This window comes from Tinamus guttatus, unplaced genomic scaffold (assembly GCF_059628265.1).
Source record: "Tinamus guttatus ecotype Peru unplaced genomic scaffold, ASM5962826v1 Tinamus_guttatus_pri_ptg000213l, whole genome shotgun sequence".
Lineage (NCBI taxonomy): Eukaryota > Metazoa > Chordata > Aves > Tinamiformes > Tinamidae > Tinamus > Tinamus guttatus.
The window spans coordinates 7,455,635-7,477,990 of NW_028288747.1; the positions used below are offsets into that span (position 1 = coordinate 7,455,635).

General features: G+C 34.9%; 1 protein-coding gene across 1 annotated transcript in view; it reads left to right on the forward strand.

The window, feature by feature from the left end:
* The window catches only part of SGCZ (sarcoglycan zeta), a 391,368-nt gene that overhangs the window by 286,135 nt on the left and 82,877 nt on the right, over positions 1–22,356 (forward strand). The window contains exon 3 of the mRNA XM_088524689.1: positions 4,937–5,038. Within this exon, the coding sequence (XP_088380815.1) occupies positions 4,937–5,038 (102 nt within the window). The remainder of the gene's footprint in view (positions 1–4,936; positions 5,039–22,356) is intronic.

Genomic DNA, 22,356 nt, shown 5'->3' on the forward strand with positions numbered 1-22,356 from the left:
ATTCCTGGATTTACCACTAAATGATCTATGGTCTAGCTTCAGATGAGGGATAGAGTTCACCTCCTGCCTCTTATCTCACTGCATCCTGTGTGTTTCCAGCCTGTCTGCCCATCTTCACGCAGCTCCTGATGCTCTAACACTGCAGAGATCAGAAACCACTCACTAACTTGTACTGAAATAGTCTTGCTTACCAATACTGGAAGGAAAATATGCTGTTCCCTGACCCTGTTTTTCCCCTCATTTTGCATCTAATATGGAGTTACAGAGTGTGTATAATATTTTCTGACAAGTTGAAGTTTGACTGCGAGAGGCTGTAGAGGGGTAGAAACTGTGTTATCATGTTCTGACCACACATTAACTGGATCAGAGAATTTTCCTTTTAGAGAGGGAGGTGTGGTGGCTACCAAGGTCTTTGTGAAAAATCAAGTTTTGTTCATCTGAAGCTCTGTCTTCCTGAGTGTATAACAGTGCCTGGGAACACCACGAAGCACTAGATCCTTTATGTTATTTTTCATCCATTTCAGCTGCATGTGAAGATAAAAGGGTTAGGAGTTTCAAAGCAGAGAAAGCTGCAGAATGAGGTGGAATTCCCTGGCTGCCTTAGAGGACAAAAGGCTGTTGGGGTATGTGTGTGTGTGCTGGGTTGTTTTTTCAAGAACTGTGCATATTCAGGAGAAAGGTTTATGTGGTATGGAAACCTTAGTAGTCTCAACACAGAGAACTTGCTTCTAAATAAAGAAAATATTTAGTTTAATGTCCAAAACATTTAAGAGAGATTAGTAATCTGTTGTGTTGTTGTTTGTTTGTTGTTTTTAAATTTCTACACGATTTGGTCTAGATTTCAAATCCTGCCCACCATGCAACTTCTGTAGGAATTGTAGGCGTTCAACAGCTCTTCTCTTTATTGTTTAAATGTCTGAAATTTTAGACATTTTGGTGGAGATTGATTAGAGAGTTCCTAGATTTTTCCTTGTTTATCAATTACCTTTGTTTTAAGAACATAGGGTTTGAAACAAGAATTTATCATGTGTAATTTAAATAGATGTTGTCAGATAAAAAAGTCTTCTAAGAAGCTCATTTAATATGTGCTCTGATGTGAAATTATACTCTACAATGATAAATAATAACTGTAATTTGGGATTTTTTTCACTTTAATATAGAGTTCAGATTCAGCAAACTTATTGCAAGATTGCTACAGTTACAAGACAACAGCATAAAACAAATGTTTAGTATGTGCAAAGAAGTACCTTTGATTCCAAATCTTGGAATCAAAGCTTTGGATGCAAACAGATGTGACAAATACAACTCTTCTTTTTGTCTTTAAATCAAGTCAGACTTCAATGCTATTCTGGTGCTTGAGTTGATATATTTATAAGTGCTATTGCATCCATTCTCATTGTGGATGAATACAAGAAATTTCTGTACTTGCTTTCCCTGTGTTCTGAAGAGGGTTTTAGATAATTCTTTGAGCAATTATGGCTGCGCTTGAAAAGTAACATCATTACACCTCAATATATTCCTAGACATCTTCAGAGAATAATCTCTGGTTTCTATCTTAGAGAATTTCCTCTCTGGTTTTGTTTTAAACTTTTTTATATAAGTTCTCTTCTTTTTGTGGGAACCAAAGTTCTTCATAGGCTTTGCTGCATTAAATGATGAACCAAACAGAAAAGATCTTCTTTCTGATAATCTTTTAAATTATAGTAACTTTTTAACCAACTGTGATACTTCCGAAAATTGTAATTTAATGAAATAGGGAAGTCTCCTTATTGTGAAGCCTGTTTAAATGAGATGAGGAATTATAGATGAAGAAAATCTTTTAGTCTGTGGTTCTGCTAAGGTGAATAATCTCATTTAATCATTTCTTAGTATGCCTTCCTATTTTCACTATTTTAGTATTTAATCTTATTTCATAACATCTGTAGCAGACTTTAGGAAGTTTCTTCACAGAAAATCATTTTATTTGTCAAGCAGTTAAGGTCGCGTTCATCCTATTTCAATTCATCTTCTATCTTTAATGCCATTTTGTGGTTTATAGTCGAGTGTATTGCCTGTCTGGCCTTAATAAATCTGACTAGGTTATAATGTATTTTTACTGGAGTTAGAGTATTTCTATATGCCCATAGTCTTTCCCCACTTAAAGTGCTGAATTCTAGCTGGTCTGGTGGGGGACTCTCTGCCACCAGGACAAGTTGTGCATGGAAACAAAAGCTCCTCTGAACAAAGTAGGCTCTGTCATGAATTTGTTAACTTGTTTTACAAGTTTACAAATTTACTTCCTGATACTGAAAAACAAACAGGAAAAAGTATAAGCCGCAAATATTAATGAGCAAATTAATTTCTGGGCCTCAGTTGCCTTTCTGTAAAATAAGAACAGCATCACTCCACATAAACCCACCAGAACTGTTTTGAATATTAACATAGTTGTGCAGCACTTGGGGACTGCAATGCTGACCACGTATAAAAGCAGAAGTCAAGAAGGGAACCAATAATGCTGCCATCAAAGCAGGATTTTAACAGAGTACAATAAGTAAGGAGCAAAGCAAGTAATAATGAGAAGGAAGCAACATAACAAATAACTGCTTGCTAAGGTTTAAGGGAGTAATGCACAATTGTGTTGGATTTCCTGGGATTCAGGTGGTAAAATAAGTTTATAATACAATTATAGACTTTATTATATAGAAACACACAAGATGAAACAAATTGAATCTTCCTAGGCATCCTTATTTTTGGCATTTCCAGCCTTCTGAAAGTTTTAGTTTATATTTCTTATTTTTTTTGCAACTTTTACCTTTAAAATGTTTTGTGCCTGGCAGACACAAACATTATGTAGAAGCAGATATAACAATGTATTAATTTTGCCTTTTCAGTTAGACAATGTGTTATAATCTAAATCAATAAATCAGTATCTGATTCCTCTTTAATATTTATTTGCTGCCAAAATACAGCCTGGTTGTTGTATTTCCTCAGGTTATTCTACCTTATTGTTATATATGGAAAAATCAGACTATTTAGAATTTAGATCTATGGGTGCAGATTATACATGCTTTTACAGTTCCACTTTCTAATTTTCTTCTCAGAAGAAGCCATCACTCTCTTCATTTCCCATCTGTACTTATGAAACTATAGACATTGTATTTAAAACATTTTTAAAGGCATTATTTGATAATTTAGCTGTCATAGTTTAAACACACAGGGCTAACAAAAAGGCAAATACGGGATTTATGTAATCAACTGTGAATTTTTCTAAAGATTACATGTACTGTTACAGAATTTCCTAAATTTCTCATAGTACTCTGTCATTTTGGAAAGGAATTACATGTATTTTCTTACCTTGGTAGTTTCTGGTCATGTAGTTATAGACAACTCATAACTGATGTGTGAAACATGATTTCCCAAATAACGTTCTTCTGTTATTATCTGCTACACTTTAGAAACCTATCTCTCTTTATACCCTGGCTGTGCTTGGAAATGATATCAGTTGAATTACACTGTACATTTTTTTTGTCTCTCTTTAAATAATAATTTTCGCAGTTCTATGTCAGATATGGGTGCAGTAGTATAAATCTAAGATCTACAATTTTGGCCTCGTTATTTATTTTAGAAAGGGCATAGCTATAGTGGTATAAAATAGCATCTTTGTGTAAGGAAGACGGCATTTCACCACGTGTGTCCTTTCTGGATCCAGCTTGAACCGCTGGGCTCTCTGCCATCCATCCAGCCGTTCCCGGCTGGTGGAGGTTACTTGTTTCACAGTTCAGCCAAAAGAGAAGAAATGCAAGATCTGACTCCCTGGCTGCAGTAAAGTTAGCAAGTGCTTCAAATCAAACAGCAGTTAGCTTAAATTAGCTAATTCTCTAATTAAGTGGATCGGTTTGAGTTTCACTGGCTCTGTGTTGAAGTAACCTGTGGTACGAGTATAGCACTTGTCATACAGGGAACATATATCTTGGATTTCCATCAGTTTGCAAAATGATCCTGTCTTTAAGTACCAAGCAGGTTTCATTGTTTTTGCTATGAGTATAGCTGAAGATGCTGGTTTTTATGCTTATATTTTTTTGAGTATTTAATTATTCGATTTGCTTGTTTTACCCAGACTTGTACCGTGGTCTTTTTCCCTTTCCTATTGAAAAAAAGTCTCCAAACAAAAAACGTTTCAAATTTCTTCCCTTTTTCACCAACAATATGCTCTTGTGTAATGATGAGCAACTACTGCCAGCACAAGCAAAACAAACCAAAAAACCTTTCTGCCTGTTGGCTTTAGTTGCCTAGCTGATGTCTGAGGTCTTTGGGAGAGCTGTGAACAGTGGAAACTTTAATGGGAACCATTATCTGAACTTCTCCATAAGCCCACTGAATTTCCATCCATAGACAGTGGATGAGAGCATTTCAGAAAATCAGAAGAAATATGCTACAGGGTTGAAAAGTTCGTTGTCATGAGACAAATCTTCAGAGGATATCATGATTAAGTAACCTTAAATCAGGTTAATAGTCCGTATTTGTCTCTATTATTTTATTGTAAGCCTTCTGTTGCCCAGTATCTCCAGGTGACTTCAGTCACGCTTCTGCTTGCCATCCCCACAAGCCTTGCACGTGCCTGGGCTATTAGCCATGAAAAAAAAAAAAAACTATCTTCATGGAACAGATACTTCTGCATTATTAGTTGACAAAAATAATATTTTTTGATAAAATATTTTTTTTAATAAAATGAAGACTTCTTAATTTTATTTTTAATCTGAAAGTCATCCCTATTTTCACATCCCTATAGAATTTTGGTCTTCTCTATTTTCTGTGAATTCCTTTTCGCTTCACAACCTGTGCTCTAGCACTCACCATTTTAGATACTAGGTTAGCTACTGTCGTCTTTATACTTTGTTCTGGATAAGATAACTTCCTCAAATGAAATATGTACATATATATATGTTATTGCTTATAGGATGGAATGGGAAATTTGAGAGTCACTAAAAAAGGAATACGACTTGAAGGAATATCAGAATTTCTACTACCACTATATGTGAAAGAAATCCATTCCAGAAAGGTATGTTTTGCATCTTTTTTTCTTAACTTATAGTCAATATAAATGATTTTTTTCAGTCTCATATCACCAAATTTCATCTTACACTTCCTCAGCTAGCAAGCAACTGAGTTTTGTTTTGAGGATATGTTAAAAGAAATCTGTCCAAAATGTTTTTTTTTTTTCCTGAAAATTTGCTTACCTTCTGAAAGAAATTTCTTCTGCTTAGAGAAAGGAGTCTCAAGACATATATATTTTATACATTAAATGACCTCAGTACTGGAAATGGAACATTTCATGTGAACTCTAGAAATCCAAGATTGATGTAATATATGCAGAATGCAGTGAAATAAATGAATGATTTTATATATGCTTAATAACTCAACCTGAGTTCTTACTCATTTTAGCTGGTGTGATTTTTATTTTCTTTAATAGTAAAAGCAATTTTACTGAACTGCATAATGTCTCTCAGATTTAATTCTTCAAAATAAACCATCTGTCATATTGTTAACTGTAATTGTTTTATTATTTAGCAGCAGGTTGTGTTAGAGAGGAAAGAAATAAATGAAGATACTATGTATTCAGCAGTTCAGTATTACTCATTTTGACTCAGTTATGCTGGCTAGTGTAGAATAATGGATCCATTAAAAATAATTTTGCATTATTTGAAATCTATTAAGTCCTTCCTACCATACAAGTGATAACCTATGATCAGAGAGGAATATATAATGGTTTTTAACTGAGTGGAAGGAATTTTAATAATACAAAAGTTGGCAGGAGTGCAGGATACGTTTATACTCTAAATGCTTTTGTGAAAAAATCTTCTTTCTTTACAGTCTGAAATTTATCTTACTTGCATAAAAATATGTATCATTCATAAATAATGTTATGACAGTTTGCAATTCTTCTTAATTAATATACTCTTAAGTATGTTAATAGATGTGTGAAGTGAACAGCTAGTCTCTTTTTCCTCTTTTTCTGTAAAACTAGGCTTTTTCAATGTTTAACAGAGTTCCAATGTTGGCCTAGGTAATGGAAATATTCTAAAATATTTAATTAATAGTGTATCCATCAATAATATCTGATTTTATCACCTTATTAGGCAGATAATATTCTTTTACTTTTTGATTTAGTAAGGCCATACTTGGATTTCTCAAATTGGAAAGGCATCTACACGGGAAATTTGGCGATTTTTTTTTTTTTATCCTAGCCATAAGAAAGACCTCTAAAATTTCTATGATCTTTTAATATTCTGATATGTGGAGTTTATGAAACCTGTGTAATATTCCCAGTCTGTGTAACCTGTATATCTACCCTTCAAGGAGAACACGTTTTTCCCCCCTAGAAATTAGAGAGTGTTGTTGATGATGTGCTCATTATTTCTTAGTTCTTAGTTCCTACTCACAGGTGGATGGTGTCTGTTGCTGCACAGGTTTGAATTATGGTAGATGCCCATTACCATTTGGGATATTTGCTTCTGAGGGCTTCATACTGCAGTACATTGGTTCTTATAAAGTAAATATGGAAACTTCTGATTCAAGTGAGATTAGTAAGATGTCCAAGTAGGGCGTTAATTTCACTCAGAGCTACTAGCCAACTTGAAAGAAAAAATGCGTGCCGATATAATGCTGTAAAGGAACAGGATGCAAAGCCTAAATTTCTTTTCCATTTTTTATCATTTGCATTGACCCAGGTGAAAGCAATCAAGACTAAGATATATCCTCCAAAATTGTAACAAGATGTATGACATCAAGTAACACATAATGCAATGACCTGCATTATTATTATTTTCCAGACGTTCTGTCCTTGAATTCTTTATCATTCCATACTGCTGCGGTTGTGAATGGAAACAATCAGTGTAGAGTTGTATTATTTCATCATAAAACAGTAAAAAAAAAAAAAAAAAAAAAAAAAAAAAGGCATGGTGTTTTCTTCAGATTTTTAAATTTATCAATCTCTTCCATTCAAGCATGTAATGCTTATAAACATTGAAGAAAACTCATTTCTTTGTTTAATAATTTTCCTTGTAGTTAAAAGAGGTAACTCATTGTCTCACACTATGGCAGTTGTTTTGCTTTTTTATATAGATAACAAGCTTAAAACTATATTTTCTGGGCTTGGATCATGTGTTTTCAGTACTTGATCTTGGAGAACATATTATATAATGATTTACATGAAAATTGTTTTAAAAAGTTCAAGAAAACAGAAAGATTGACTGCATATAAACTCGTAACCAAAAATGTACACTCTAAAAACTTGCCATGTATCTTGTATTGTTGGATATGTGATTGGCTTTCTGAGAACAAATAATACTTATCCCAAACCTGAGCAGTCCTAGTAAAGCTATTTGACAGTATTTTGATTTTTTCACTCTTTCTCCGAGTATATATCCTCATCAGCATGAGAATTGATCTTTGAATTCAGGACAGGATGTGCTTAGACAGGTAATTTGTGTCTTACATGCCTTTATGTGACAGCCTGAGTTCTCTTCTTGACATAAGGTTTGATTTGATGGGTTTCCTCTGACTTCTTAAGTTGATTTTTTGCAACATCCACCATGTTGATGAATACTGTGATCACAGCAAAAATTCCACTGCTGTGTTTTCTCCAGAGCTTTCTCTGACTTACCGCAATTTCTTCAGTGTTGGTTGGTAAGCTTTCTTTGCTGTTATTTAATGGTGGCAAATCTTGAGGGCAGTATGTCCAGGCTTTAGTCCAGTGCTGAATCTGTTTTAAGCTAGTTAAAGGACAAAGTACTTAGCTATTAGAGGAAAACTTTCTACTTCCAACAGCCATTTGTAGGCTTATACTGAACTGTTATGGCCTTAAATTTTCTTGTTATGTATCAGTATGCATCCTTATCATTGAAGAATAGGTCCATCTTCTGAACAGTCTCCACAGACTGTAACTAGATTTCTGCTTAGCGAAATAGCCAGTTATTTCTGATGGCTGTTGCTCGTGTGAGATTAAACATAGTGATGAAGTTATTTTAAAATATCACATTTACTAGGTCAGTATTTAGAAAGTTATTTCACAATTATAAAACATGCATGAGATTCCGTCTAGTGCGGCTAAAAGTTGAATATGCATGCTATTGATTAAGAACTAGATATTAATGTAGCTTATACTGTGTTGCTTTGAAAAATGTGAGAAATTTGTGAATTTGAAAATATTGTAAGTTACAAGGGTGTTGGTTTCTCTACCACTGTTTTTTTATACATATAATTACACCGCTCTTGTGTTGATATAGTGTCATATATAATATAGTTGGTATAGTGTATAGTTTCTGCATTTGATTGCACCAGCAAGCTTATTGGATGCGCAGAGAGGATATGGAGTCTCCATCCTTATAAATATTCAAAAGCCATCTGGACAGAGTCCTGGGCAATGTGCTGTAGATGCCCCTGCTTGAATAGGGGTGGGGTGGGGGGGTTGACTAAATGATTTCCAGAGATCTTCCATCATCAACCATTCAGTGATTCTTTGGCTAGAATTAAGTATATATTTTTTAGCTTACACAGAAATAATCATATTTTCTTCTATACAGTCTGCTTTGTCCCATCGATGGTAATACTTAAATTTTTGTTAAGTATGTCTTGCAGAATACATAGGATCATAGAATAGGTTAGGTTGCAGCAGCCATCTGGTCAAAGCCGTGCCTGCTTTGAAGCTGCATGAAATAGGCATGTGACAAGCAACTGCCAAGCAGTCTCCTCTGTACCTTCTGGCTCAGGGAGCAGCGCTTGATCAGCCTGGTGAAGTTGTCATGCCTCAAGTATGTTCATAATCAGTTATAATGTCCTGGGAAGATTTCTTTTTTTTTGGTTTTGGGTTGGTGAGGAGAAACTCACCTCCCCCTCGCACCTCACCTCTGAACATATTCTTGTAAAAAGTTAAGGGCAAATTTTTCCCCATATGAGGTCTGCTCTCTGCACTATAAGATGTCGTATTGCAAAGCTAGTGTGAGAATCCTGCAGTCTTGCCTTCATCACTGAGGGATGAAAGTACCAGGGAAAACTCAGTTAGGAGTCATAGTCATTTTTCACCTTTTTTTACTATCAAAGAATCAAAAAGACACCTAAAATTGTGCCCTCTTTATTGCTCAGTGTAAAGTACAAGGCTTGTTTCTGCAGCTGCATGTCACTGTCCTCTCTAGTAAAGTCTGAAAGGCTCCCAATTCATTTTTTTCTGGCACCCACTTTTCAAATTTGCCTTTGGGAATCACTCATCCGTCTGTGAGAATAAAGTCATTACTGTGCCGTAAAGGGCCCTCTAAGTCATTGTGGCTCTCAACGTGGTGCACTTCCAATGTACTGAAAGCCCAGTGTCAGTTTATTGGCTATGAACATGATATAAGGTATCCTTAATCACAAGTTTGTCAAGGGACAAGTCACTCATATTTGTTGGTGGTCTCTGTAGGGACTGCCATTGTGAAATTGAGTTGGCTGTACTCCACTCCTTGCTGACGGCTGGTAAGCCCTTCATGAATCATGACTTTGCCCTTGACTTGCTATACTTCACTGAAACTTGTCTGGGGGTCACCCAATTGTACAACTCTATCTTTTGTACACATCATTTTTTTTCATGTCACCTGTACTCCACTATGATTACAGTGATTTGTTGCTCACCCAGGGAAGATGTCTACTTATGGTGAAAAATTTGAGTTGATATTACCCAAGCTTTTATTTTGGTTCATTACAGTTCATGAATAAAGTCATGAGTGGCCTAAATCCATCCATTTTTATACTAGTCTGAGGAATAGATTTTGATTTGGGAATATTTCATCTTGTGGAATGACTCTTTCTTTTGCAGTTTTGTTTTTGTTTTGGTATCTCAAATGCATCTTCAGTTTTAAAATATTTCCTTGATTGCGATGCATCTATATTCTAGTAGGACAAATTTCAATGAAACTCTGTGGTAGTTCAGGTTGATCATCATATCCTGTGCCTGATCCTAATACTCAAAGCAATTGTTTTGAGCTATCTTGGCTATATGAGCTTCTGCTCTGTAGAAACCATAAAACTTTGGATGCACAGGTAAAAAAAAAATAAAAAATAAAAGGGGAACTCTTGTTAGGGTGGTGGAGGAATTCATGTAAAGCATTAAATACATAATTTGTCACATCTGTTAATCCTGACTTGAGGATTGCTGGGGTAATTCGAGGTGTATTTATTTAAGTCAGGCTGTGTGATGCCTATCCTGTAGGCTTTTGGTGTCAAAGGTAAGATAAAGTTTCACAAAAGCCCTATATGTTGTTTAAATTAGGAGAGCAACATGATTTTTAAAGACCCTATATATTAACAGTAAGGAACACACGTGGAATAACATTAAATATCTAATGCTATAGAGAGTCATCAACATGAATTTGGTAGACCAGGCAAGAGGGAGAAATCATGCCTGAGCAACCTGATTGCCTTCTGTGAGGAGCTGACTGGCTTGGTGGATCAGGGGAGAACAGTGGATGTTGTTTATCTTGACTTCAGCAAGACTTTCAACATTGCCATTGAAATACCCTCATAGATAAACTCATGGAGGTGTGGGCTAGATAAGTCCAGAAATAAGGAGTTTCATCTGTGAAGGAGCATGCTCTGAACAAAAGAATAAGAAGTTAATTTATTTAAGCAAAATAAAACAAGAAAAGCAATGGAAATATAGTTGTTTTAACTGTTCGTAGTTGTAATTATTTCCAACTCATTAATTATAATCTTTCTTTTTTTATGATTCATATCAGATAAATCTCAGAAATATTGGCTGAAATAAACAGATCTAAACTTCAAAGATAAGAGCTTTGAAGATGAATGTAAGAAGGGTTCTCAGGATATTCATTCTGTAATAGAAATTGTTTTAGTAGAGTCCTTTTTCAGCCCTGCTTTTAGTATATCATGTATTAGTATACCATCTATTTTATATTATGATTTCTCACTTTAAATTCTGTTCTCAAAGTATAAAAAAAGATAATTTGCAAAAATAAGCAACAATAAAATTTAAAATCTAAAACTTGTTTGTTATTGTAAAGGAACTGTGAATTTTCAAGTGCAAGTCATGAAACAAGTTTTGTGTTAACAAGATCTTATGTGAAGTCATAGTGACATACCTCTAGAGCTTGACGAATCAGTTTAGAAGAATAATTTTTTTTTGATTTTGTGTCTATTTACGTATGATGTCAGACCACTGTTATATTAGACTTTTTTTTCTCTTATTCTCAGCATTTTGCTATTCTATTAGGAAGAATTAAATTCTTTATGAGGGGAAAAATAATTAGAGAGGAAATACTGCACACAGTTTGCTAAGTGTCTTGTATGAGAATAGGGAAAATAGATGAAGTTTAGGATGAAGAAAATAAGAATGAATATTATCTATATTCCGAAGTCTGTCTACAGTAGTGAAATTCTTGGTATAAAATATAATCTAATCTGGTCTTTAAAAAGTTGGAATCTTTTATCCAAGGATACTTTTTCATTGTACATCATGCATCCTTTCTTGTCATAAGAACTAGATCGCAGTATAATCCTCTAGCTTCTGAAACTAGTCACCAGTAATGTCACCAGTAATGAAATTTTCAACTTTGAAAATGCACTTACACAGTATTGTTTATTTGGGTTTTACTGTGCCCTGAAGGAGTTTCCCATCCACCTAGCAGTGTGACATAAACTTCAAACTCTTTTATATATTTCTGGGATCCCTTTCTCAGTGACTTCAAAAAGAGTATTTTTGTTTTTTGCTAGATAATTTCTCAAAAAAATGTCCATCATCTTTCAGTTTCAGAAGCCTGTGTTGCCTCAACATTACCTGTAATTAGGAAGGATCAAGCTTTCTTCCTCAAGAGTTAAAATAAGGTAGGGAGGGTAAACACAAGAACTGCTATAAACATTTTACTCAAGTAGATTGAATTGTGAAGATAACTGCAGGTGAAATAATGTCCTTTAGAACCAAAATTATTCCTTTCAGGTTTCTTGCACTGCCTGCAATAAGGAGAAACATTATTGATACTCATTGTTGATAGATCTTAAATATGTTGTTCATTCAGTCCTTCCTTATAAAAGGATGGCAAAGTAATAGTTCTTCTTTTTAAATGTAAAATTAATACACATTTTTCATCATCTTGTGTTTTATGCTCTTGAATATTTACTAACACTGTTCCTCCAAAGCAGTTTAGAGGCTTTTCTTTGGAGAAATAGTGTGCCAAGCTTTGGTTATTTCAGAACAAGAACAGTCTTTGACCCTGGCCTGCGTCCAATAGCTATAATAACAAGTAACATTAACATTAGTTGAAAGCCTTGTGGACTTTAACAGCATTTTCATGAACATAATTGCACAAAGCAAAATAATTTATATTTTCTTTGGAACAAAGAGTATGATCAATGATATTGCTTGAATTTATTTTTCATTAGAGAAATTAAAAATTCAACTGAAAATAACCTCTAAATTGTAATTTCATGTCAGTAAATACCACACACTCTTAAAAAATACATGTACTTTATGCTGTACTCCTGTGTCTAGCTTTGTGTGTAACCATGCTGCCCTTTTTCAATGATAATTTCTTGTGTGTTTTGCAGAAAAGCATTCTAATTTTCCAAGTTTAATTTTTTCCATGAATATTCCAATGAAATCCTTTTTTTTTTTTTTTTTTTTTTAAGTAAATGAGAAACTGAGAGAAGACTTTGAAAGGTTTATTATTCAAACCTCAGTTTATAGATAACAGCATATTTTGCTGATTGCACGTGACCAGAATGTTCCATTGTACCTTTCCATTATATTTTAAGATATTATCAAAAGTTGTTTCAGAAAGCTTGAGTTTTCTGATGGAAAATTTTGAGGACTTTCTCTATGTAAGAGTCTGTCCAACTAAATTCCAATGTATAACTGTTTAATAGTTACTTCTTTTAGGCAAACTAAGACTTGAAATAAGCTACTTCAGCTAAGCGAAAGTCCTTTGACCCTTGTGACTTCTTGAGAATAATGTTAAAAATGTTACCTAATATTTTTAAAGTAATGACCAAGTTGATTTCTCTCTTTTTTTCTGTTTCTGCTGTGTTATAATTACGAATAGTACTACTTTGTATACTACAAATACTATACCATTAGTATGTTGAGTATACTACTCAATAGAATCACGGTGTTCCAAAATGTTAATGCATGCCACTGAGGCATACCTTATTAAGAGAATCTGCACCTACATCTTAAAAGAACTTATTCTAAGATCCCGAATTTAAATAGGCATGATAATATTTTGGGCAAAGTACTTTTAAAATGACTTTTTTGCAAGCAGAAAAGTAGTTGCTCCTGTGAAAAGCTGATCCACTTGGATCAAATCATTCTGTATTCTTAGTGTAGACTTCAGTTTTCTTTTTTTTTTTTTTTTTCCCCCCCTAAAAGTATTTAATGTAGATCAGTTTGAGTGCCAAGTTTGGTACCAATAGAGGTTTCACTTTTGCTAAGAGTAAGGCACAATAACATTGTACTTGTAAAAATAAATCAGGCTCCAGACCAAAAACATTTCACCATCGCAGACCTAGACCCATGCTACTAGAGTTATCATCTATATTTGCAAAGACTACTGCAAGATATACATTGTATGAACTTTTGGCAGAATTATGCATGACAACAACACTCTAAACTAACAGACTTTGTGAACTATAGATACTTGCTTTGCAGAGTGAGTAATTTCAGTTCAACTGAAGATAGAAATGAGTCTCTGGCTCCACACCAAGAACCAACTTTGCTGTAATCCCCAGATGTTTATTGTACAGTCATAATGCTGAAACTCTAATTACCAATTCCAGTACAGGATGTTAACTTGCTCAGCTACTTCCGTTATAAGACTTTTGCTTTCCCTAGGAGTTTTCTTTATCTCTGGCTAACTAATAAATTCCAACATCTGTAGCTTGAAGTTCTTTCAGAATTTGTTTCCAGCTGAATTGGTCCCAAAACTGTTCTTGTAATACACGTTAAAATTATTCTTATAACCTAAGTTTATGTCTATGAGACTCAGATAATACATCACATAGTCATACAAGTTTATTGGGTTTTGCCTTTTCTCAAATTAGAGATCATTTTTATAGTTTGGAGATTTGTCTTTGAAACACTCACACTTAACTCTATATTTGTTTTTAAATTCGTTCTCTGTGTGTTTTTTGGGCTATTTTTCTTGTACCTTTCTCAGGTACAAGTGTCTCACTTGGAGTGATTGCCAATCAAAATACAGGAAGAGACACCTGCTGAGCATAGTACAAATGCTTTGTATGTGAATTGAGGTTGCCAAAATCAATAACTACTAATACATTCTATATGAAGCATTGTCAAATATGTATATTTTGGTAAAAACAGCAAGCATAAATCTGTTCTAGCACCTTGAGATTAGTGCTCAGATGAAGGCATATAGGTGCATCAATATTGTTTGATCTTCAGTTTTTATTCAGGGATTGTATATTCGTATATTTCCCTGACTGTGGTTTGTCCACCACTTCCTTATGTCCCATTCACCCTGCTTTCTACATAGGAACTACATACGGATCTATATAGGATACCTCACAGCTGGACCACGATCACAAGGTATGCCACATAATTCGGGAGGAGTTGTAGATTTGTCGCATTTTCATTTGGATCAAGAGTGTATTTTTGAAGGGCATCTTGCAACCCTCTCCAGTTACTGTCTTGTGGTACATATTGCAGCATGGTCTTGGAGCATGCAAGCTGGATTCTTTTTCTACAGAAAAAAAAAAGAAAAAAAACTGGAATAGGTGCTGCAGCTGCTCCTGGGCGTTCAATCCACAGGACTGGATAAATGTTAACCAGAAATAACACCTCACAAAACATACACACAGTTGAACATTAGGTCTGCAGCATCAACAGTCTTAACTCGACAAGTCAGTTCTAACTGGACCGTGCTAATGTAGATATAACCAGTTTCTCACTTCCACTGATCAAGCTATTCCCCTTTTCCCTTGCTTCACTTCCAGTTTGACAGCCCACCTGTAGGTTTACATATGAGGCTTAATTAATGTCTTCAGCTGTAATCTAGAGTGTGTGAGCTCCCTTGCAGGCACTTTGGATAGATCTTTTTGTTGTTGTTTAAAGTGAAGTAAAATTGATAAAGAAATCTCTAAAAACTGTGAGACTTCCAAACCAGAAATGTTATTGAGATATCATTACTTAGAGTACATAAGAAGCTGCCTTTAGTTTTGGCCTCTAACAGTTCACTAATTTCTTAAAGCCCTTAATTATATCATGCTGTGTACCTATTCTTTGTAGACTATTGTGCTTGGCTGTATGGATAAGAAACTATATTAAGTAAGGTTCAACAGGCCTGGGATCTGAAGAGTTAGAATCCACAGTCATCCATATGTCTACAGTTTTGGCAAATTTCTACAGAAATACCCTTTCTTTGCTGCAGTTCAGCTTTGCCTGGCCAAAGGATTTCTGCTAATGGATGGGGTTTCTTTTTGTGTGTATTTTCTCTTTTAGTAGACTCCTTGTGAAATCTCACATATAGTGTAAATTTTTTTTTAAAAAAGTTTTTATTTTATAAATCCTTCTCTAAGAAGGTCTCAGGATTAGAATAGCTTTGGAAACCTTTCAATTTCATGTTGATCATGCTCATGTTGATAACCCTTTTGTTTCATTTACTTTTCAGTGGTGAATTCCATCATCTCTTCTGATTGACTTCATAGTTTTACTTGAGTAAATTTTCAGCAGTAGATCTTACTTCCTATATGATTCGTACCTCTAACTTAGCAAGCTTTTAAACAAATTTCATTCATTTTATTGGATGAATGTTTGGTAATTTAATATTTTACATGCAGAATTGCCATTCTAAACTGTGTGTCGTTTTTGCCACAAGATTGTCTTAATAATTGTAAATGTAGCAACTCATTTCTTAACAGAGCTGGGAAAATCAACAAATGTCCACCTAACTTTATACCTGTTTTTGTCTTCCAAGCTCAAGTGAAAAGAAAGGGTAAGGTTGGTAAGATACCTTGACAGTAAACAAATTCACTTTGTTTAGATTGTTATAAGCTTTTAAAAGTAAAAAAAAGGGCTCACAAAAATATCTTGCCCTGGCACTTTCCTGTTTCATATCACTTCAAGAACCAGAGGGTACCATTTCTAGGATTTGTGTGAGTGCTTGGAATTTAGATGTTTATCTCTCTGTGCCGTTTGTTTCTGTGCTGAGATGGCTACAAAAACTTGAAATTGCGGAACCATGATCAGTTTTTATTTCTAAAGATCGATAGCTTTCTTTGCGATTACGGAGAAGATGACTTCTGTGCCTCCATTCCTTTTCTGTAAAACAGGGATAGGAGCACTTTCCCTTCTCACAGGAAATTGTAAGGCTAGATGCTTTAAAAGGTTATGTGCACTGTGATACTTTCTGTGTGCTATGTAAAGTAGTAAATATTGTATCTGTATAGTGTTTTATATCAAGCATGTTGAGGTCATCCATTAATGCTCAGTGCCTCCGGTTACTATTACAACTATTATTTTGTTTTCCTTTTAGAAGATCAAGTTTATAAGCAACATCTTAAGCTCGTCCTTCTCTTATAATTTATTTCTTGTGTGTTTTGAGACTGATGAGCTATAAATTGCTCATGAGATGTGGTGCTTTTTTCTAATCAGATTCTATAAAAAGTAAAGCCAAGCATTATTTTATTGCTGTACTAAGCAGTTCTGCTAATGAGGCTACCAATACAATGTTCCCATGAAAAATATGAAACTGATAATGATGTTGCTTCAGACTGGGAATGAAGGACAAACAGTTTGGTTATGGATTGCTTCTAGTAAGTCCTTTGAGATGCTCCAAGAGCAAGAGCACTAACACTAAAGATACTGTTAGAAAAAGCACATCATGCTCTTCAACATTTTCACAGGCCTGATGTTTCCCAGAGCTGCTTTTCTCTCATGTGCTTTTTAGTTACAAAAGTAAATAGCCTTTGATCATAAATACAATATGCAAGGCATACCAAGGAGCAAGAGAGGAGATCCTGGCTTTACTGGAGCCGAACAGTGTGTGAATAGGGTTCCCCTTTTTATAAAATGCTATCTTTTCTTTCTCCTTCATGGGAATGAATCTAGGATTTTCTGAATCTGTGTGTGTGTGTGTGTGTGTGTGTGTGTGTGTGTAAAAGAGAAAGGGAATGTGATCCTAACCCAGGACATACATCCCTGATCAAAAGGAATAAGCCAATGCTGCTGCATTTCCTGGAAAGGATTTATTTCTGAGTTTCTGATTTTAAAATTTCTGTCTTTCCAAAGCAGTGCATATATTCTCATAAGAGTTGTTTTTTTTTTTTTTTTCCCCGGGGGAAATTTCATTTGATTTCATGTAGTGGTTCCTAACTAGTTTATTTCATAACATCTCTCTGGAATTTCCTGAATCAGTGAGGAAGGCCTCATTCTTGTGCTTTTAAAGCATGGAAAGAAACAGAAGCCAATTTCTAAGAGTACTTGGATGGCTAAAAAAAAAAAAAAAAGGGTGTTTATAAGTGAGCAATTGCAAGTGCTTACTGCTTAAACCGCTGAGCTTTCAAACAGGCCTGTTGTTTGCTTAGCAACAAATGCATCCTGCAATTCTATACAGTGATAAATTCTATACAGTGAGTCTATGCAGCCGAAATCTATACAGGGATAAAAATTGTATACAAGGATAGAAGTGTTTGTTCTGTTGAGTTTTATTTCATCTTTCAAAGTTGTGTGAGTTGCAAAGACCTCTTTATGTGGAAGGTGTAAGTCTTGCTTTGAAAGAACTATATAAAGTGAGTTGGTCATCATTCTTGTACAGGAAGTTGTTTGAGTTGGCTTTGGGCAAAGACTGCTTTGAAAGTTGGCCTATTTCCTATTTAATGTGTACCACTAAAAATGCTTTAGTTTATTTGCTGGAGCCATTTCATGCATTTGATCCTGAAAATTTGTTGTGTGCCAATTGGAGGTGCAGACCTGCATACGGTTTAGTTAGTGGAGAAACCAAGGTCCAGGAAAATCTCTTCTCTTTATTCTACGAAAAGAAACCTAATGTAATGTCACTCAGGATGATATCACGGTGAAATAATATGCACACCATTTCAAGTAGATTAATGATGGGTGAGAAAAGGTTCAACATCATTAGTATTTTACAAGGGTTCACTCAGTGCTATAAGTATCTTACCTCTGACTCCACAGCCTCTGTGCAGATACAAGTCATAAGCACTAATTAAAATAAGAATATCTGATGGATCTTCAACACTTCTTTGCTCAGTTTGAGTGCAGAAAACACCTGCTTCTGTTTTGAAAACGGTAATCAATTAACATTTACCTGGGGGTAATTAAAGCCATATGCCTTTGATTCCCTCTACAGAGTTTCTAAAAGTCTTCATGGCGTTTTATTAATACAGATGATATTGAGGTAGTCTGGATTTTTGTTTCGTAAAAACATATTTTTGACAGGCAGAGTTTCCCTAACATTTTTAGCTTCAGGAACAGCTTACAGAGTAATTTATGTTTTTAGGTGTTTTCAACTTTTAATATTTGTAAATAACGTACAGTACTGCAAGAGTAGGCACTTCTGTTTTCATACCTATCCACAAATACTATTGTCCAACCTGTCCAACAACTGATAATGATTTGAGTCTGCAAAAACTATATTATGTATAATAACATTTCTGTTTCTTTGCTATACATAAAAATGTATAAATACTACTGTGAGCTGCATGGTGGTTTTCTAGAACTGCCATGAATTTGTAGTGGTTTTTTGATATTGCTCAGCTTTATCCTTTTAAGTGCAGTCCTGCCATTCTTTCCAGTAAGTCTTGTTGTTCTTAAACTGTCGTATGCACTTATTATTTTAATATATCAAAACAAATAAAAGAAAATGCAACTTTGGATATGGTAATACACAGTATTAGTAAGAGTGACAGAATGTGTTGCTTAGTAACTACTCACATCTTTTTGATGATTTGTTTACTTATTTTGAAATTCTTCTAAAACTCGTAGTGGAAACACTTTTCTTCACAATGGAAGTTATTCTAACTTCTCTGGTTAAAACATTCTTGTTCTGAAGAGCAAATGAAATCCTGATTTGTGTTCTCAATCTTTCTCACATGGACGGGCGATCATGAAGTTAGCATAACAGGACATGCAAATGTTTATGAGGCATTTGTGGGGACTTTCTCTCCCACTCCCTTTCTGTATCTCTTTATATTTTTCTCTCCTGCTGTTTCAGTTTCATTTTTTAAAATATGATTTAATATTCCTAGAGGATAGGAAGAAGAGTAAGACTCCATGAAAATGACCTTATAATGTAGTTATCAGAAAATTTACCTTAAAAAGTGGCACCTCAGTTCCAGGTAATGATCCAACTAAAATTTTGTTCATTTGATGAGAATTTTGGAATATTTTTATCTACCTTTAAAACTAAATTTCTATAGGCAAACCATATATTTTCTAATGTAAATTGACCAATCTATCACTCATTAAAGTGCATGCCTTTCTGCATGCCTTCATCAAAAATTGGAGTTTAGTCCCTGGAATATATACTACAGCGAGGAAATATAGGGTTGACTCATCCTCGCTCCAAACAGGGCTTCTAGGTAATTAAGAGTGCTTTCTAGCATTATTAAAAAATATTTCCACTTTCTCATCTGCATGTAGTGCTCTTTCTTTGTAGCATGCACCATAATGAAGCTAATTCTCTCCAGTCTCAGAAATTCTTATCAAGCACAAAGAGGGTTGGCAATGTTTTAGTCTGGAGACACTGTGCTTGTATTTGCTCTTCCTGTCTATATAAAACAGTGGTTTACCTAGCCTGATTTTTCTGATGAGAGCTGTGAAGGGAAGGAAGAGAGAAAAAGGCAGGTGGAAGGAAGAGAAAGAGACAGGTTTGAAGGAGGCTTAAAGGAATAATGACCTTTCTTAGACAATTCATGCCAAACCTTACATTGCCATCGAAATTATCAAGTTTGCTTTCCAGTTTTTGATGGTGGTGGCAGGGGGTGGAATAAGCAAGTGAGGTCGAATCCTAATCCCAAGTTACCATCATGGAAGCCCCAAATGGAATATTACTACCACAGGCAAATGTTGCCTCCTCTTAATATCCTGCAAAGAGTGTCCGTGTGTCTCAAGGAGTGCAGCAGTGGGATTGCTTCAGTGTTGGCACAGAGTAACTAGTGATGTGAAGGAATTAAGATGCGGAATTTTGAACAGACTTTAGGTAACCGGCAGGTTGTTATCTTTAGGACTAAACTTTTTTGGAGCAGTCAGAGATTTCAAAGGGTGTTACAAAGAGCGCAGCTATTTTAGCTGACATACTACACAAACAAGAAAATCAGGACACTGGAACTTTTTGCAGGGTTAGATATAAATAGAAATAGAACTGGCAGGTTTCATTTGCGGGAGGAGAAACAGAAAGGAGGACAGGCATACTTGAATACAAAAACCATTATCGTATATGAGGTTCTTATTCTTATGGCAAATGTATTTAGAATCTAGGGAAGCTTTTCTGGTCTATCACTGTAAGTATGATTCTCGAGAAGAAGAATATATAAATAACTAAAATATTTAGAAGGTCCTAAAAACATTCTATAATTTAACTCAATAAAAAACAAGAGAAAAAATGGTGGAATGCAAGAATTAAATCTGATGTTTTAAGGATGCTGTCTATTTTTATCCTTATCTGATCCCCTCCATCATTCTTTTTGGAGCTTCATATATTTGCAAGAAATGAGGCTAGGATCTTAAATGCAACAGTACTGCAGTGCACAATTTTGATACAGTATATGTGCACTTAATGACCCCTATGGGGAAAGCTATGCAATAATGGAACGGATTATTATTGTGGCATAGTGCAAAAGTAAAAGAGAAGTTGAAACTTGTACAAACCATGATAAATTGGGAAATTTCATATTTTCTTGACTTTGCTATGTTAGCACTACTTCATTTCTTTAGTTTGATTTCCAAGTTAAAAAAAAAAAAAAAAGCAAACTGAGAAAAGAACTCTGTATGTTTTATTATACAAAATAATATTTACCTTGGCAAGGTTACAGCTCATACTCCCAGTTCAATTTCTGCCATTTAAACAAAAAGATTAATTGGTGGATATAACAAGCTCGTGACCGCTGTATGGACCTATGAGTAGGCACAAATAGCAAGTACTGTGTGGCAGTGTGTTTTATGATTGCTTCTGATGGCACTTTCATCCTTGCTGTATACACTGCATTATATTTGGTTCTCTTTCTCATTTTTGAGGAAAGGTATTGTAAGGTCAGGGATTCTTCGTCTCCTGTTTTTTGTCATTTTCTTAGCTAACTTTCTTTTCAAGTTTTGTGTTCCACCCTGGGAGGAGAATCCATAACCAGACAGGGGGTGGTCCTGTTGGTGGAGGTTTTGGAATCTAAGTCTGTATCCTAACATATAGCTCTTATTTTAAAAGAAATTGTGTAACTTATCCTTCAGATATTCTTTCTCATTAGAGAGACAACCAGTAAGAATACTGCTTCTGTAATTTTCAAACAGCTGCTTCTTCCTTTTCCTTTAGTCCTGAACATTTTTTTTACAGCACCCAACATCTTTAGAGGGCTTCCTCCTGTCTTCTCTCTCACTTCTTGAATGTTTTTAAGAGAGGATTGAAAAACTGTGGTAAAGATTTTGTGAAGTTGCCCATTCTTTCTCAGCTGTCTGCCAATTCCCCCCAAATATATAATCAACCCACAGCTGATTTGGATACCTTGTGTTTACAGCCTTCGCAGATGAACATCTGCTGATGGGACTGCTTCCCTTTCTTCAGGGATTTTAGAGCATTATCTAGTCAACATTGGTTTGAAGTGTTGCTGTTTTGGGCTCACAGTAAAGACTGTAACTATTTAGCAAACATTGCTAAGCTCATAAGCTTATTTGGTTGAGCATACACCCTTCCTCCACTAGAAGTGGAAGTGCATGTGAGCATTTTTCACAATTTTTGTTACAGTTCTTTTACAATTCTGGCTGCTTCTCAAAAAACAGTCAATGCTCTATGATGACCGAGAACTGTAGAGATGATACGTGGCTTGTACACTGATTATAATTATAAAGCTTGCCCAGGTAAAACATTCCCAGAAACCTGGAGAGCTTTACACTGAATCATTACAGTTTGGAAAACATACACTGATTAAAAGAGAAATCTATTGAGAATTGAAATATGCTTTCCTGGGTTCTGTAGCAAGGAAGAAATGATTACACTGACAAATGTTGCAAGTTAATGAATGTAACCCCTTTACAAAAAGAAAATAGCAATGAGGGTTAATCACCTGATCTTGAAATTAGACCCAGGGAGTGATGATGGTATAATACCCTCAGTGGTCTTCATCATTTACACTCTGCTTTATTTTTGATTTTCT